This window comes from Coturnix japonica, unplaced genomic scaffold, assembly GCF_054131305.1.
Source record: "Coturnix japonica strain WE unplaced genomic scaffold, WE-NBRP24 Scf079, whole genome shotgun sequence".
NCBI lineage: Eukaryota > Metazoa > Chordata > Aves > Galliformes > Phasianidae > Coturnix > Coturnix japonica.
The window spans coordinates 319043-337808 of record NW_028188982.1 but is presented as its reverse complement, the minus strand read 5'-3'; the positions used below and the strand labels follow the sequence as shown (position 1 = coordinate 337808).

Sequence of the window (18766 nt, the reverse complement as noted above, 5' to 3'; positions counted from 1 at the left end):
ACTAAAATGGACCCGAAAAGGTGAGAAATGGCCCCAAAATGGACTGAAATGGGAAGGAATGACCCCAAAATGGGCTGAAATGACCCCAAAATGGACCCAAAATGGCCTTAAATGACCCCAAAATGGACCCAAAATGGGAAGGAATGGACCCAAAAAGGTGAGAAATGGCCCCAAAATGGGACTAAATTCGACTAAAATGGACCCAAAATGGTGAGAAATGGCCCCAAAATGGACTGAAATGGGAAGAAATAGCCCCAAAATGGGAATGAATGACCCCAAAATGGCCCCAAATAGCCCCAAAATGGGAAGGAAAAGACCCCAAAAAGGTGAGAAATGGCCCCAAAATGGGACTAAAACGGCCCCAAAATGATGAGAAATGGGAACGAAATGGGACTAAAATGGGCCGAAATGACCCCAAAATGGCCCCAAAATGGGAAGGAAAGACCCCAAAAAGGTGAGAAATGGCCCCAAAATGGGACTAAAATGGACCCAAAAAGGTGAGAAATGGCCCCAAAATGGGACTAAAATGGGACCGAAATGGGACTAAAATGGCCCCAAAATGGACCAAAATGGGAAGGAATGACCCAAAATGGGCTGAAATGACCCCAAAATGGACCCAAAATGGCCTTAAATGACCCCAAAATGGACCCAAAATGGGAAGGAATGGACCCAAAAAGGTGAGAAATGGCCCCAAAATGGGACTAAAATGGACCCAAAAAGGTGAGAAATGGCCCCAAAATGGACCCAGAATGGGAAGGAATGACCCAAAACGGCCTCAAATAGCCCCAAATGGGATCAAAATGGGATCAAAATGGGACCGAAATAGGAAAGAATGGCCCCAAAATGGCCTGAAATGACCCCAAAAATGACCCCCAAAATGACCCAAAATCGCCTTTTCTAACCCCAAAACCCGTTTCAGATCTGCGATAACTACGGCCCCAACCTGGACCTGGTCCCCGCTGGGACCGTATTGGGGTTAATGGTGGATTTGGGGTCCCAAAATGGGAAAGAATGGCCCCAAATAGACCCAAAAATGGGATGGAATGACCCCAAAATGGCCCCAAATAGCCCCAAAATGGGATCAAAATGGTCAGAAATCACCCCAAAAAGGTGAGAAATGGCCCCAAAATGGGACTAAAATGGGACCGAAATGGGCAAGAATGGCCCCAAAATGGACCAAAATGGGAAGGAATGACCCCAAAATGGGATGAAATGACCCCAAAATGGACCCAAAATGGCCTTAAATGACCCCAAAATGGACCCAAAATGGGAAGGAAAGACCCCAAAAAGGTGAGAAATGGCCCCAAAATGGGACTAAATTCGACTAAAATGGACCCAAAATGGTGAGAAATGGCCCCAAAATGGACCCAGAATGGGAAGGAAAGACCCAAAATGGGACTAAAATGGACCCAAAATGGCCCCAAATAGCCCCAAAATGGGAAGGAATGGACCCAAAAAGGTGAGAAATGGCCCCAAAATGGGACTAAAATGGACCCAAAAAGGTGAGAAATGGCCCCAAAATGGACTGAAATGGGAAGAAATGGCCCCAAAATGGGATGAAATGACCCCAAAATGGCCCCAAATAGCCCCAAAATGGGAAGGAAAAGACCCCAAAAAGGTGAGAAATGGCCCCAAAATGGACTGAAATGGGAAGAAATGACCCCAAAATGGCCCCAAATAGTCCCAAAATGGACCCAAAACGGTCTGAAATGACCCCAAAAATGCCCCCAAAATGGACTGAAATGGGAAGAAATTGCCCCAAAATGGGATGGAATGGCCCAAATAATGGGAAGAATTGACCCCAATAATGGGAATGAATGGCCATAAATGACCCCAAAACGGCCCCAAATGGGACCAAAATGGGATCAAAATGGGACCAAATTGGGATCGAAATGGGACCGACCCCAAAATGACCCAAAATCGCCTTTTCTAACCCCAAAACCCGTTTCAGATCTGCGATAACTACGGCCCCAACCTGGACCTGGTCCCCGCTGGGACCGTATTGGGGTTAATGGTGGATTCGGGGTCCCAAAATGGGAAAGAATGGCCCCAAATAGACCCAAAATGGGATGGAATGACCCCGAAATGGCCCCAAATAGCCCCAAAATGGGATCAAAATGGTGAGAAATGACCCCAAAAAGGTGAGAAATGGACCCAAAATGGGACTAAAACGGCCCCAAAATGATGAGAAATGGGAACGAAATGGGACTAAAATGGGCCGAAATGACCCCAAAATGGACCCAAAATGGGAAGGAAAGACCCAAAATGGGATTAAATGACCCCAAAATGGACCCAAATAGCCCCAAAATGGGAAGGAAAGACCCCAAAAAGGTGAGAAATGGCCCCAAAATGGGACTAAAATGGACCCAAAACGGTGAGAAATGGCCCCAAAATGGACTGAAATGGGAAGAAATGGCCCCAAAATGGGAATTAATGACCCCAAAATGGCCCCAAATAGCCCCAAAATGGGAAGGAAAAGACCCCAAAAAGGTGAGAAATGGCCCCAAAACGGCCCCAAAATGGACTGAAATGGGAAGAAATTGCCCCAAAATGGGATGGAATGGCCCCAATAATGGGAAGAATTGACCCCAATAATGGGAAGAATTGACCCCAATAATGGGAACGAATGGCCATAAATGACCCCAAAACGGCCCCAAATAGACCCAAAATGGGATCAAAATGGGACCAAAATGGGATCAAAATGGGACCGACCCCCAAATGACCCAAAATCGCCTTTTCTAACCCCAAAACCCGTTTCAGATCTGCGATAACTACGGCCCCAACCTGGACCTGGTCCCCGCTGGGACCGTATTGGGGTTAATGGTGGATTCGGGGTCCCAAAATGGGAAAGAATGGCCCCAAATAGACCCAAAATGGGATGGAATGACCCCGAAATGGCCCCAAATAGCCCCAAAATGGGATCAAAATGGTGAGAAATGACCCCAAAAAGGTGAGAAATGGACCCAAAATGGGACTAAAATGGGATCGAAATGGGACTAAAATGGCCCCAAAATGGACCAAAATGGGAAGGAAAGACCCAAAATGGGATGAAATGACCCCAAAATGGACCCAAAATGGCCTTAAATGACCCCAAAATGGACCCAAAATGGGAAGGAATGGACCCAAAAAGGTGAGAAATGGCCCCAAAATGGGACTAAAATGGACCCAAAAAGGTGAGAAATGGCCCCAAAACGGCCTCAAAATGGACTGAAATGGGAAGAAATTGCCCCAAAATGGGATGGAATGGCCCCAATAATGGGAAGAATTGACCCCAATAATGGGAACGAATGGCCATAAATGACCCCAAAACGGCCCCAAATAGACCCAAAATGGGACCGAAATGGGACCGACCCCAAAATGACCCAAAACCGCCTTTTCTAACCCCAAAACCCGTTTCAGATCTGCGATAACTACGGCCCCAACCTGGACCTGGTCCCCGCTGGGACCGTATTGGGGTTAATGGTGGATTCGGGGTCGAGGCTTCACCTGTACGTGGATGGACGGGACCAAGGGGTGGCGGCCAATGGGATCCCACAGCCCTGCTACGTCCTCATTGACCTCTATGGGCAGTGCCAGCAGGTGGGCCATATAGGGTTATATGGGACCCTATAGGGTTATATAGGGTTATATAGGGCCCTTATGGGGTCTTATGGGGTCGTATGGGGTCATATGGGGTCTTATGGGGTCTTATGGGGTCATATAGGGTGGTTATGGGGTCATTATGGGGGTATGGGGATATGGAGTGGGCTATATAGGACCATATAGGGCCATATAGGGTTATATGGGACCATATAGGGCCATATAGGGTTATATGGGACCATATAGCGTTGTTATAGGGTTGATATGGGATATGGGACCAAGGGGTGGCGGCCAATGGGATCCCACAGCCCTGCTACGTCCTCATTGACCTCTATGGGCAGTGCCAGCAGGTGGGCCATATAGGGTTATATGGGAACATATAGGGTTATATGGGGTCATATAGGGTCCTTATGGGGTCTTATGGGGTCCTTATGGGGTCCTATTGGGTTGGTATGGGGGGATCCCACAGCCCTGCTACGTCCTCATTGACCTCTATGGGCAGTGCCAGCAGGTGGGCCATATAGGGTTATATGGGACCATATAGGGTTATATGGGACCATATAGGGTTATGTGGGGCTATATAGGGTCCTTATGGGGTCTTATGGGGTTGTTATGGGGTTGTGATGGGATGTGGGGCCATTGGGATATGGGATCCTCATTGACCTCTATGGGCAGTGCCAGCAGGTGGGCCATATAGGGTTATATGGGAACATATAGGGCCATATAGGGTCCTTATGGGGTCTTATGGGGTTGTTATGGGGTCTTATGGGGTCATACAGGGTGGTTATGGGGTGGTTATGGGGTCTTATGGGGTCATATATGGTGGTTATGGGGTCATTATGGGGGTATGGGGATATGGGGTGGGCTATATAGGACCATATAGGGCCATATAGGGTCCTTATGGGGTCGTATGGGGTCTTATGGGGTCATATTGGGTTGGTATGGGGTTGTTATGGGGTGGCGGCCAATGGGATCCCACAGCCCTGCTACGTCCTCATTGACCTCTATGGGCAGTGCCAGCAGGTGGGCCATATAGGGTTATATGGGAACATATAGGGCCATATAGGGTTATATGGGACCGTATAGGGTTATATGGGACCATATAGGGCCATATAGGGCCCTTATGGGGTCTTATGGGGTCATATAGGGTGGTTATGGGGTCATTATGGGGGTATGGGGATATGGGGTGGGCTATATAGGACCATATAGGGCCATATAGGGTTATATGGGACCATATAGGGTCCTTATGGGGTCTTATGGGGTCGTATTGGGTTGGTATGGGGTTGTTATGGGGTGGCGGCCAATGGGATCCCACAGCCCTGCTACGTCCTCATTGACCTCTATGGGCAGTGCCAGCAGGTGGGCCATATAGGGTTATATGGGAACATATAGGGTTATATGGGGTCATATAGGGTTATACGGGGTCTTATGGGGTCGTATTGGGTTGGTATGGGGTGGTTATGGGGTCTTATGGGGTCATATATGGTGGTTATGGGGTCATTATGGGGGTATGGGGATATGGAGTGGGCTATATAGGACCATATAGGGCCATATAGGGTTATATGGGACCATATAGGGTTATATAGGGTCCTTATGGGGTCTTATGGGGTCTTATGGGGTCTTATGGGGTCATATTGGGTTGGTATGGGGGGATCCCACAGCCCTGCTACGTCCTCATTGACCTCTATGGGCAGTGCCAGCAGGTGGGCCATATAGGGTTATATGGGACCATATAGGGTTATATGGGGTCATATAGGGTCCTTATGGGGTTATATAGGGTCCTTATGGGGTCTTATGGGGTCCTATTGGGTTGGTATGGGGGTGGTTATGGGGTCATTATGGGGGTATGGGGATATGGAGTAGGCTATATACCTATGGGATCCTCATTGGTCTATGGGGCCGTTATGGGGTCACTTATGGGGCTGTCCCCCTATAGGTCACAGTGGTTTCCGATGGGGACGAGGTCGGAGCAGCCCGAGCCCGTGGGGACGTGGAGAAGGCGGATGTGGTGGATGGTGAGAGCTGACCCTATATATCTATGGGGCTGGGGGTCACTGACCCTATATCTATCTATGGGGCTGGGGGTCACTGACCCTATATCTATATGGGGCTGGGGGTCACTGACCCTATATCTATCTATGGGGCTGGGGGTCACTGACCCTATATCTATCTATGGGGCTGGGGGTCACTGACCCTATATCTATCTATGGGGCTGGGGGTCACTGACCCTATATCTATATAGGGCTGGGGGTCACTGACCCTATATCTATATGGGGCTGGAGGTCACTGACCCTATATCTATCTATGGGGCTGGGGGTCACTGACCCTATATCTATCTATGGGGCTGGGGGTCACTGACCCTATATCTATCTATGGGGCTGGGGTCACTGACCCTATATCTATCTATGGGGCTGGGGGTCACTGACCCTATATCTATCTATGGGGCTGGGGGTCACTGACCCTATATCTATCTATGGGGCTGGGGATCACTGACCCTATATCTATCTATGGGGCTGGGGGTCACTGACCCTATATCTATATGGGGCTGGGGGTCACTGACCCTATATCTATCTATGGGGCTGGGGGTCACTGACCCTATATCTATATGGGGCTGGGGGTCACTGACCCTATATCTATCTATGGGGCTGGGGGTCACTGACCCTATATCTATCTATGGGGCTGGGGGTCACTGACCCTATATCTATCTATGGGGCTGGGGGTCACTGACCCTATATCTATCTATGGGGCTGGGGGTCACTGACCCTATATCTATATGGGGCTGGCCCTTTAAATCCCCCTCTTTAAAGCCCCGCCCCCTAAGGACCCTCTCATCCAATAGGAATGAAGAATCCCCGCTTGGCCCCGCCCCCAACCTTAAGCCCCGCCCCCTCTCTAAAGTCACGCCCCCTATTGACCCTCTCATCCAATAGGAATGAAGAAACCCCACTTGGCCCCGCCCCCTCTTTAAAGCCCTGCCCCCTATTGACCCTCTCATCCAATAGGAATAGCCTTGCCCCCAGGCCCCGCCCCCTCTATAAAGCCCCGCCCCCCATTGTCACTCTCACCCAATAGGAATGAAGGAACCCTGTTTGGCCCCGCCCCCTCTCTAAAGCCCCGCCCCCATCCTGAAGCCCCGCCCCCTAAGGACCCTCTTATCCAATAGGAATGAAGGAACCCCGCTTGGCCACGCCCCCTCTTTAAAGCCACGCCCTCTCTTTAAAACCCCGCCCCCTCCTTAAAGCCCCGCCGCCTATTGATCCTCTCAACCAATAGGAATGAAGGAACCCCGCTTGGCCCCGCCCCCTCTCTAAAGCCCCGCCCTCTTTATAAAGCCCCGCCCCCTATTGACCATCTCATCCAATAGGAATAGCCCTGAACCCAAGCCCCGCCCCCTCTATAAAGCCCCGCCCCCTAAGGACACTCTCACCCAATAGGAATGAAGGAACCCTGCTTGGCCACGCCCCCTCCTTAAAGCCACGCCCCCCAAGCCACGCCCCCGTCCTTAAGCCCCACCCCCATCCTTAAGCCCCGCCCCCTTTAAAGCCCCGCCCCCTCTCGACCCTCTCACCCAATAGGAACACCCCCTCCCCCTTAATCCCCACCCACTGACGTCTCTCTCATCCAATAGGAATGAAGGAACCCCGCTGGGCCCCGCCCCCCGAAGCCCCGCCCCCTCCATGCCCATATCAGGCGCTGTGTGCTCGATTCAAGGAGCTGCTGCTGCTGCCGGGTAATGAATGGGGGGGGGGGCTTTAAATTGGGGGGGGGTCTTTAAACGGGGGGGGCTTTAAATTGGGGGGGGTCTTTAAATGGGGGGGGGGTCTTTAAATGGGGGGGTCCTTTAAAATGGGGGGGGGTCTTAAAGTGGGGGGTGGGTCACTTTAAATGGGGGGGTCTTTAAATTGGGGGGGGGGTCCTTAAATGGGGGTGGGGTCTTATATTGGGGCTGGGTCACTTTAAATGGGGGGGGGGGTCTTTAAATGGGGGGGGGTCTTTAAATGGGGGGGGCTTTAAATTGGGGGGGGGCTTAAATGGGGGGGGGTCTTTAAATTGGGTGGGGTCTTTAAAATGGGGGGGGGTCCTTAATGGGGGGGGGGTCTTTAAATTGGGGGGGGGCTTTAAATTGGGGGGGGGGCTTTAAATGGGGGGGGTCCTTTAAAATGGGGGGGGGTCTTAAAGTGGGGGGTGGGTCACTTTAAATGGGGGGGTCTTTAAATTGGGGGGGGGGTCCTTAAATGGGGGTGGGGTCTTATATTGGGGCTGGGTCACTTTAAATGGGGGGGGGGGTCTTAAAGGGGTGGGGCTTTAAATTGGGGGGGGGGTCCTTAAATGGGGGGGGGGTCTTTAAATTGGGGGGGGGTCTTTAGATGGGGGGGGTCCTTAAATGGGGGGTGGGGGCTCTTTAAATGGGGGGGGGTATTAAATTGGGGGGGGGGCTTTAAAATGGGGGGGGGTCCTTTAAATGGGGGGGGGTCTTTAAATAGGGGGGGAGGGTGTCTTAAGTTGGGGGTGGGGTCTTAAATTGGGGGGGGGGGTCTTAAATGGGGGGGACACTTTAATTTGGGGGGGGTCCTTTAAAATGGGGGGGGGTCTTAAAGTGGGGGGTGGGTCACTTTAAATGGGGGGGGGCTTTAAAATGGGGGGAGTCTTATATTGGTGGGGGTCTTAAATGGGGGGGGTCTTTAAATGGGGGGGTCTTTAAATTGGGGGGGGGTCCTTAAATGGGGTGGGGGTCTTTAAAATGGGGGGGTGGGTCACTTTAAATGGGGTGGGGGTCTTAAAGGGGTGGGGTCTTTAAATTGGGGGGGGTTCTTTAAATGGGGGGGGCTTTAAATAGGGGGATGGGGGCTTTAATTTGGGGGGGGGCCTTAACTTGGGGGGTGGGGTCTTTAAAATGGGGGGGGCTTCTTTAAATGGGGGGGGGATTAAATTGGGGGGGGGCCTTTAAATGGGGTGGGGGTCCTTAAATGGGGGGGGGGGTCATTGGGGTCCCTATTAATGGGTTCTATTGCCCCCCCCCCTCCCCAATTCATTCTACCCCCCCCCCCCCCCATTTGGGATCCTCATTATGGGGTGGGGGTTGGGGGGGGTCATTGGGATCCCTATTAATGGGGTCTATTACCCAATATGGGGTGGGGGGGGGGGGCATTGGGGTCCCTATTATTGGGGGGGGTCATTGGGGTCCCTATTAATGGGGTCTATTGCCCCCCCCCCCAATTCATTCTATACCCCCCTCCCCCCATTGGGATCCCCATTGGGGGGGGGGGGGGACATTGGGGTCCCTATTAATGGGGTCTATTACCCAATATAAGGGGAAGGGGGGGGGTCATTGGGATCCCTATTAATGGGGTCTATTGCCCCCCCCCCCCCCCCCCCATATTGGGGTCCTTTGTGTCCCCCCCCCCCCCCACTATTATCCCTATGGTGGGATCCCAATATGGGTGGGGGGGGGGCATTGGAGTCCCTATTAATGGGGGGGGGGGTCATTGGGGTCCCTATTATATTAATGGGGTCTATTGCCCCCCCCAATTCATTCTATACCCCCCCCCCCCCCCATTGGGATCCCCATTAGCGGGGGGGGGGGGGCATTGGGGTCCCTATTATTGCTCCTTAAAGTGGGGGGGGGGTCTTTAAATGTGGGGGGGGGGCTTAAAGGGGGGGGATACCTTAAATTGGGGGGGGGTCCAATTAATTCTTTACCCCCCCCCCCCCCATACAGACGCGTTCTTTGCCCCCGACCCCCCCCGCGGCCGCTGCTTCTGTGAGCGCTGCCACCAACGGAGGGGGGGGACGAAGGAGGAGGGGGAGGGGGGAGGGGGCCAGGAAGAGACCCCCCCCCACCGGTGGGATGGTGCCGGTATGGGCTCAGGTAAATGGGGGGGGGGGGGGGACCTGGGGTGGGGGGGGGGTCTTTGTGGGGGGGTATTTGGGGATATATGGGGGGTATAGGGGTATATGGGGGGTATATAGGGGATATGGGGTGTATAGGGGGGGACATGGGGGGTTATATGGGGTATATGGGGGGGTATATGGGGGATATGGGGGGTATAGGGGGATTTGGGGGGGTATTTGGGGATATATAGGGGGATATGGGGGGTATATGGGGTATATGGGGGGGTATATAGGGAAAATGGGGGGGTATATGGGGGGATTTGGGGGGGTACATGGGGTATATGGGGGGTATAGGGGGGGTATAGGGGGATATGGGGGGTATAGAGGGGGATATGGGGGGAAATGGGGGATATATAGGGGGATATGGGGTGGATATGGGGGGATATGGGGGGATTTGTGGGGGTATATGGGGGGATAGGGGGGGTATATAGGGGGATATGGGGGGTATATGGGGGGTATATGGGGGGATATGGGGGGTATAGGGGGGATATGGGGGTATATGGGGGGATTTGGGGGGGTATATGGGAGGATATGGGGGGTATAGGGGGGATATGGGGGTATATGGGGGGATTTGGGGGGGTATATGGGAGGATATGGGGGGTATAGGGGGGATATGGGGGGTATATAGGGGGATATGGGGGATATATGGGGTATATGGGGGGATATGGGGGGTATAGGGGGGGATATGGGGGTATTTGGGGATATATAGGGGGATATGGGGGGTATAGGGGGGATATGGGGGGTATATGGGGGCATATGGGGGGTATATAGGGGGAAATGGGGGGGATATGGGGGTATATTGGGGGATATATGGGGTATATGCGGGGATTTGGGGGGGTATATGGGGTATATGGGGGGTATAGGGGGGATATGGGGGGTATATGGGGGTACATGGGGCATATGGGGGGATTTGGGGGATATATGGGGTATATGGGGGGTATATAGGGGATATGGGGGTATATGGGGGGATTTGGGGGGTTATATGGGGGATATATGGGGGGTATGGGGGGATTTGGGGGGTATATGGGGGCATATGGGGGGTATATAGGGGGAAATGGGGGGGATATGGGGGTATATTGGGGGATATATGGGGTATATGCGGGGATTTGGGGGGGTATATGGGGTATATGGGGGGTATAGGGGGGATATGGGGGGTATATGGGGGTACATGGGGCATATGGGGGGATTTGGGGGTATATGGGGGATATGGGGGGTATATGGGGGGTATATAGGGGATATGGGGGGCATAGGGGGGATATGGGGGGGTATATAGGGTATATAGGGGATATGGGGGGTATATGGGGGGATTTGGGGGGGTATATGGGGTATATGGGGGGGTATATAGGGGATATGGTGGGTATATAGGGAGATATGGGGGGTATTTGGGGATATATAGGGGGATATGGGGGGTATAGGGGGGTATATGGGGGATATATGGGGTATATGGGGGGGTATATAGGGGATATGGGGGGATTTGGGGGGGTATATGGGGGGATATGGGGGGTATAGGGGGGATATGGGGGGTTATATGGGGGATATGGGGGATATATGGGGTATATGGGGGGATTTGGGGGGTATATGGGGGAAATGGGGGGGTATATAGGGGATATGGGGGGTATATGGGGGATATGGGGGATATATGGGGTATAGGGGGGGATTGGGGGGTATATGGGGGGATATGGGGGGTTATATGGGGTATGTGGGGGGGTATATAGGGGATATGGGGGGTATATGGGGGATATGGGGGGTATATGGGGGATATGGGGGGTATTTGGGGGGTTATATGGGGTATATGGAGGGATATGGGGGGTATATAGGGGGATATGGGGGGTATATAGGGGATATGGGGGGTATATGGGTATATATAGGGGGATATGGGGGGGATATGGAGGGATATGGGAGGTATAGGGGGGGATATGGGGGATATATGGGGTATATGGGGGGATTTGGGGGGTATATGGGGGAAATGGGGGGTATATGGGGGGGAAATGGGGTATATGGGGGGTATATGGGGTATATGGGGGGATATGGGGGAATATGGGGGTATATGGGGGGATTTGGGGGGGTATATGGGGGGAAATGGGAGGTATATGGGGGGGATATGGGGGTATATGGGGGGTATATGGGTATATAGGGGGATATGGGGGGTATTTGGGGATATATAGGGGGATATGAGGGGGATATGGGGGGTATAGGGGGGGTATAGGGGGGTATATGGGGGATATATGGGGTATATGGGGGGATATGGGGGTATATGAGGGATATGGGGGGATTTGGGGGGGGTATATGGGGGATATGGGGGGTATATAGGGGGATATGGGGGGTATATGGGGGATATGGGGGGGTATATGGGGTATATGGGGGATATATAGGAGGATATGGGGTTATATGGGGCGGATATGGGGGGTATAAGGGGTATATGGGGGGATATGGGTGTATATGGGGTATATGGGGGGTATAGGGGGGGATATGGGGGTATTTGGGGATATATAGGGGGATATGGGGGGTATAGGGGGTATATGGGGGAATATGAGGGATATGGGGGGATTTGGGGGGTATATGGGTATATGGGGGGTATATAGGGGATATGGGGGGTATTTGGGGATATATAGGGGGATATATGGGGTATATGGGGGGGATATGGGGGGTATATGGGGGATATGGGGGTATTTGGGGGGTTATATGGGGTATATGGGGGGATATGGGGGGTATATAGGGGGATATGGGGGGTATATGGGGGTATATGGGGGATATATGGGGTATATGGGGGTATATGGGGGTATATGAGGGATATGGGGGTATATGGGGGGATTTGGGGGGTATATGGGGTATATAGGGGGATTAGGGGGGGATATGGGGGGATATATGGGGTATATGGGGGGATATGGGGGGTATATGGGGTATATGGGGGGTATATGGGGTATATGGGGGGTATATAGGGGGATATGGGGGGTATTTGGGATATATAGGGGGATATGGGGGGCATATGGGGGGATATGGGGTGTATAGGGGGGGATATGGGGGGATATGGGGGGGGTATATGGGGTATATGGGGGGGTATATAGGGGATATGGGGGGATATGGGGGTTATATGGGGTATTTGGGGCGTATATAGGGGATATGGGGGGTATATGGGGGATATGGGGGGTATTTGGGGGGTTATATGGGGTATATGGGGGGATATGGGGGGTATATGGGGTATATGGGGGGTATATAGGGGATATGGGGTGTATATGGGGGGATTTGGGGTGGTATATGGGGTATATGGGGGGATATGGGGGGTATAGGGGGGATATGGGGGGATTTGGGGGGTTATATGGGGTATATGGGGGGGTATATAGGGAAAATGGGGGGTATATGGGGGATATGGGGGGATTTGGGGGGTATATGGGGTATATGGGGGGTATATGGGGGATATGGGGGGATTTGGGGGGGAATATGGGGGTATATGGGGGGTATTTGGGGGGGTATATAAGGGTACATGGGGAGTATATAGGGGGATATGGGGGGTATATGGGGGGATATGGGGGGTATATAGGGTATATGGGGGATATATAGGGGGATATGGGTGGTATATAGGGGGGGATATAGGGGATATATGGGGTATATGGGGGGATTTGGGGGGGTATATGGGGGAGAAATGGGGGGTATATGGGGGTATATGGGGTATATGGGGGGATTTGGGGGGGTATATGGGGGGTATATAGGGGTATATGGGGGGTATATAGGGGTATATGGGGGGTATAGGGGGGATATGGTGTGTATTTGGGGATATATAGAGGGGTATATGGGGGGTATATGGGTTATATGGGGGGATATGGGGGGTGTATGGGGGGTATATAGGGGATATGGGCGTATACGGGGGTATATAGGGGATATAGGGGGTGGGAGGGGGGTTAATGGGGGGCGGGGAAAGGACGGTGGGGGGGGTCTAAGGAGGGGTGGGGGGGGGGTCTTTGGGGGGCTATAAGGAGGGGGGGTGGGGGGGTCTTGGGGTGGGGGGTGGCCTTTGGGGGGGGCCCTTGGAGGTTGGTCAACCCCATTTCACCAGACCACGCCCCCTTATCATCAGGCCACGCCCCCTTCCACAAGCCCCGCCCCTTTTTATAAGGCCACGCCCCCTTTCCATCAGACCCCGCCCCCCTTTTCAACAGGCCACACCCCCATTGGTCAGACCCCAGCCACCTTTCCATCAGGCCACGCCCCTATTCCAACAAGCCCCGCCCTCTTTCATGAGACCACACCCCCTTTCCATTAGACCACGCCCCCTTTCATCAGGCCCCGCCCCCTTTTCACCAGACCGTGTCCCCATTGGTCAGATCCCGGCACTTTTCATCAGGCCACGCCCCCCTTTTCATTAAGCCCCGCCCCCCTTCCACCAGACCGTGTCCCCATTGGTCAGATCCCGGCCCTTTTCATCAGGCCACGCCCCCTTTCCAACAAGCCCCGCCCTATTTCCACCAGACCGTGCCCCCATTGGTCAGACCCCGGCCCCTTTCATTAGACCACGCCTCTTTTCCACTAGACCACGCCCTCTCTTCATTAAGCCCCGCCCCCTTTCAAGAGACCACGCCCCCTTTCATGAGACCACGCCCCCTTTCCATCAGACCCCACCCACTTTTCATTAGACCACGCCCCCTTTCCAACAAGCCACGCCCCCTTTCTCCACAGGCCCCGCCCCCTTTCCACCAGACCGTGCTCCCATTGGTCAGACCCCAACTCTTCTATCAAGCCACGCCCCCTTTTCCTACAAGCCCCGCCTCCTTACATGAGACCACGCCCCCTTTACCGCTAGACCACGCTCTCTTTTCATTAAGCCCCGCCCCCTTTCATGAGACCACGCCCCCATTGGTCAGATCCCGGCCCTTTTCATCAGGCCACGCCCCCTTTTCATCAGGCCACGCTCCCTTTAACAAGCCCCGCCCCCTTTTCACCAGACTGTGCTCCCATTGGTCAGATCCCATCCCATTTCACCACGCCACGCCCCCTTTTCAACAAGCCCCGCCCCCTTTCCTTCAGGCCACGCCCTTTTCATCAGACCCCGCCCCTTTCATCAGGCCACGCCCCCTTTAACAAGCCCCGCCCCCCTTCCACTAAACCGTGCTCCCATTGGTCAGACCCCAACCCTTTTCACTTGACCACGCCCCCTTTTCATTAAGCCCCGCCCCCTTTCCTTCAGGCCACACCTATTTCCATCAGACCCCCGCCCCCTTTCATTAGGCCACGCCCCCTTTAACAAGCCCCGCCCCCCTTCCACCAGATCGTGTCCCCATTGGTCAGACCCCGGCCCTTTTCACTTGACCACGCCCCTTTTCATTAAGCCCCGCCCCCTTTCCTTCAGGCCACGCCTATTTCCATCAGACCCCGCCCCTTTCATCAGGCCACGCCCCCTTTCTCCGCCGGCCCCGCCCCCTTTCCACCAGACCGCGCTCCCATTGGTCAGATCCCGCCCCCTTTCCATTAAGCCCCGCCCCTTTTCTTTACAGGCCCCGCCCCCGGGCCGAGCCCGGCTCCCTGTGGGCAAAATGGCCGCGGGCGTTTCTAGGGACGGACGCGGGGAGCGTGAGGAGAGCGTTGGATCGGGGGGGAACCCGTGCCAGGTTATGGGGGGATATAGGGGATATAGGGGGATATGGGGGGATATAGGGGGATATGGGGGGATATGGGGGGATATGGGGGATATATGGGGGGATATAGGGGGATATGGGGGGATATGGGGGGATATAGGGGGGATATGGGGGGATATGGGGGATATGGGGGGATATGGGGGGAATATGGGGGGATATGGGGGGATATAGGGGGGATATGGGGGGATATGGGGGGATATGGGGGAATATGGGGGGATATGGGGGGATATAGGGGGATATGGGGGGATATGGGGGGATACAGGGGGATATAGGGGGATATGGGGGGATATGGGGGGATATGGGGGATATGGGGGGATATAGGGGGATATAGGGGGATATGGGGGGATATGGGGGATATGGGGGGGATATAGGGGGGATATGGGGGATATAGGGGGGATATGGGGGGATATGGGGGATATAGGGGGGATATGGGGGGATATAGGGGGGATATGGGGGGATATAGGGGGGATATGGGGGGATATGGGGGGATATAGGGGGGATATAGGGGGGATATAGGGGATATAGGGGGATATGGGGGGATATGGGGGGATATATGGGGGGGATATGGGGGGATATGGGGGGATATGGGGGGATATGGGGGGATATATGGGGATATGGGGGGATATGGGGGGATATGGGGGAATATGGGGGATATATGGGGGGATATGGGGGGATATAGGGGGATATGGGGGGATATGGGGGGATATGGGGGGGATATGGGGGGGATATAGGGGGGATATGGGGATATATGGGGGGATATGGGGGGATATGGGGGGATATAGGGGGATATAGGGGGATATAGGGGATATGGGGGGATATGGGGGGATATGGGGGATATATGGGGGGATATGGGGGGATATAGGGGGATATGGGGGGATATGGGGGGGATATAGGGGGATATAGGGGGATATGGGGGGGATATGGGGGGGATATGGGGGATATAGGGGGGATATGGGGGGTTATGGGGGGATATGGGGGGATATGGGGGATATAGGGGGGATATGGGGGGTATAGGGGGGATATGAGGGGATATGGGGGGATATGGGGGGGATATGGGGGGGCTATGGGGGATATAGGGGGGATATAGGGGGATATGGGGGGGATATGGGGGGATATGGGGGGATATAGGGGGGATATAGGGGGATATAGGGGGATATGGGGGATATGGGGGATATGGGGGGATATGGGGGATATATGGGGTCAGTATGTGGGGTATTGGGGGTTATAGGGGGGGATATGGGGGGGATATGGGGGGATATGGGGGGGATATGGGGGATATGGGGGGATATGGGGGGATATGGGGGGATATAGTGGGGGATATGGGGGGATATGGGGGGATATAGGGGGGATATGGGGGGATATGGGGGGGATATAGGGGGTTATGGGGGGGATATGAGGGGATATGGGGGGATATGGGGGGATATGGGGGGGATATAGGGGGGATATAGGGGGGATATAGGGGGGATATGGGGGATATGGGGGGATATGGGGGGATATAGGGGGGATATGGGGGGATATAGGGGGATATAGGGGGGATATGAGGGGATATGGGGGATATAGGGGGATATAGGGGGGATATGGGGGGATATGGGGGGGATATGGGGGGATATGGGGGGATATGAGGGGATATGGGGGATATAGGGGGGATATGGGGGAATATAGGGGGGATATGGGGGGTATAGGGGGGATATAGGGGGATATGGGAGGGATATGGGGGGATATAGGGGGGATATAGGGGGATATGGGGGATATAGGGGGATATAGGGGGGATATGGGGGGGATATGGGGGGATATGGGGGGGAGATGGGGGATATGGGGGGATATGGGGGGGATATGGGGGGATATGGGGGGGATATGGGGGGATATGGGGGGATGGATATAGGGGGGATATGGGGATATGGGGGGGATATGGGGGGATATAGGGGGGATATGGGGGGATATGGGGGATATAGGGGGATATAGGGGGGATATGGGGGGGATATGGGGGGATATGGGGGGGAGATGGGGGATATGGGGGGATATGGGGGGGATATGGGGGGAATATGGGGGATATAGGGGGGATATGGGGGATATGGGGGGGATATGGGGGGATATAGGGGGATATGGGGGATATATGGGGTCAGCATGTGGGGTATGGGGGGATATAGGGGGATATAGGGGGGATATAGGGGGATATAGGGGGGATATGGGGGATATGAGGGGATATGGGGGATATAGGGGGGATATGGGGGGATATGGGGGGATATGGGGGGATATGGGGGTATAGGGGGGATATGGGGGGATATGGGGGGATATGGGGGGATATGGGGGGATATAGGGGGGATATGGGGGATATAGGGGGATATGGGGGATATAGGGGGGATATGGGGTCAGCATATGGGGTATGGGGGGGATATGGGGGGATATAGGGGGGGATATGGGGTCAGCATGTGGGGTATGGGGTCGTCATAGAGGATATGGGGGGATATAGGGGAGATATGGGGCTGGGGGGGGATATGGGGTCAGCATAAGAGATATGGGGGGAGATGGGGGGGATATGGGGGGATATAGGGGGATATGGGGGGGATATGGGGGATATAGGGGGGATATGAGGGGATATGGGGGATATAGGGGGGATATGGGGGGATATGGGGGATATGGGGGATATGGGGGGATATAGGGGGGATATGGGGGGATATAGGGGGGATATGGGGGGGATATAGGGGGATATGAGGGGATATGGGGGATATAGGGGGGATATGGGGGGATATAGGGGGATATGGGGGGGATATGGGGGGATATGGGGGATATAAGGGGGATATGGGGGGATATAGGGGGATATGGGGGGATATGGGGGGATATGGGGGGATATGGGGGGATAAGGGGGGGATATGGGGGGATATGGGGGGGATATGGGGGGGGATATGGGGGATATAGGGGGATATAGGGGGATATATGGGGGATATGGGGGGATATGGGGGGGATATGGGGGGATATGGGGGGGATATGGGGGATATAGGGGGATATGGGGGGATATATGGGGGGATATGGGGGGATATAGGGGGGATATAGGGGGGATATAGGGGGATATGGGGGGATATAGGGGGATATGGGGGGATATGGGGGGATATAGGGGGGATATGGGGGATATAAGGGGGGGTATGGGGGGATATGGGGGGATATGGGGGGGATATGGGGGGATATGGGGGGGATATGGGGGATATAAGGGGATATGGGGGGATATGGGGGGATATGGGGGGATATAGGGGAGATATGGGGGGATATGGGGGGATATAGGGGGGATATGGGGGATATAGGGGATATGGTTATGGATATAGGGGGGTATGGGGGGATATAGGGGGATATAGGGGGGATATGGGGGGATATAGGGGGGATATAGGGGGGATATGGGGGGATATAGGGGGATATGGGGGGAATAGGGGGATATGGGGGGATATGGGGGGGATATAGGGGGGATATGGGGGGATATAGGGGGATATGGGGGGTATATGGGGGGTTATAGGGGGGATATGGGGGGGATATGGGGTCAGCATGTGGGGGTATGGGGGGATATAGGGGGGATATGGGGGGATATGGGGGGATATGGGGGATATAGGGGGGATATGGGGGATATAGGGGATATAGGGTGGATATGGGGGATATAGGGGGATATGGGGGGATAGGGGGAT

The 18766-nt window shown here is 54.2% G+C and overlaps 1 protein-coding gene across 1 annotated transcript in view; it reads left to right on the top strand.

Annotated features, from left to right (window-relative positions):
- The window catches only part of NEURL4 (neuralized E3 ubiquitin protein ligase 4), a 182906-nt gene that overhangs the window by 157957 nt on the left and 6183 nt on the right, over positions 1 to 18766 (top strand). Inside the window, exons 23-27 of the mRNA XM_085534229.1 lie at positions 3400 to 3579; positions 5516 to 5594; positions 7208 to 7309; positions 9299 to 9448; positions 14958 to 15071. Of these exons, the coding sequence (XP_085390355.1) occupies positions 3400 to 3579; positions 5516 to 5594; positions 7208 to 7309; positions 9299 to 9448; positions 14958 to 15016 (570 nt within the window). The 3' untranslated portion in view covers positions 15017 to 15071. The remainder of the gene's footprint in view (positions 1 to 3399; positions 3580 to 5515; positions 5595 to 7207; positions 7310 to 9298; positions 9449 to 14957; positions 15072 to 18766) is intronic.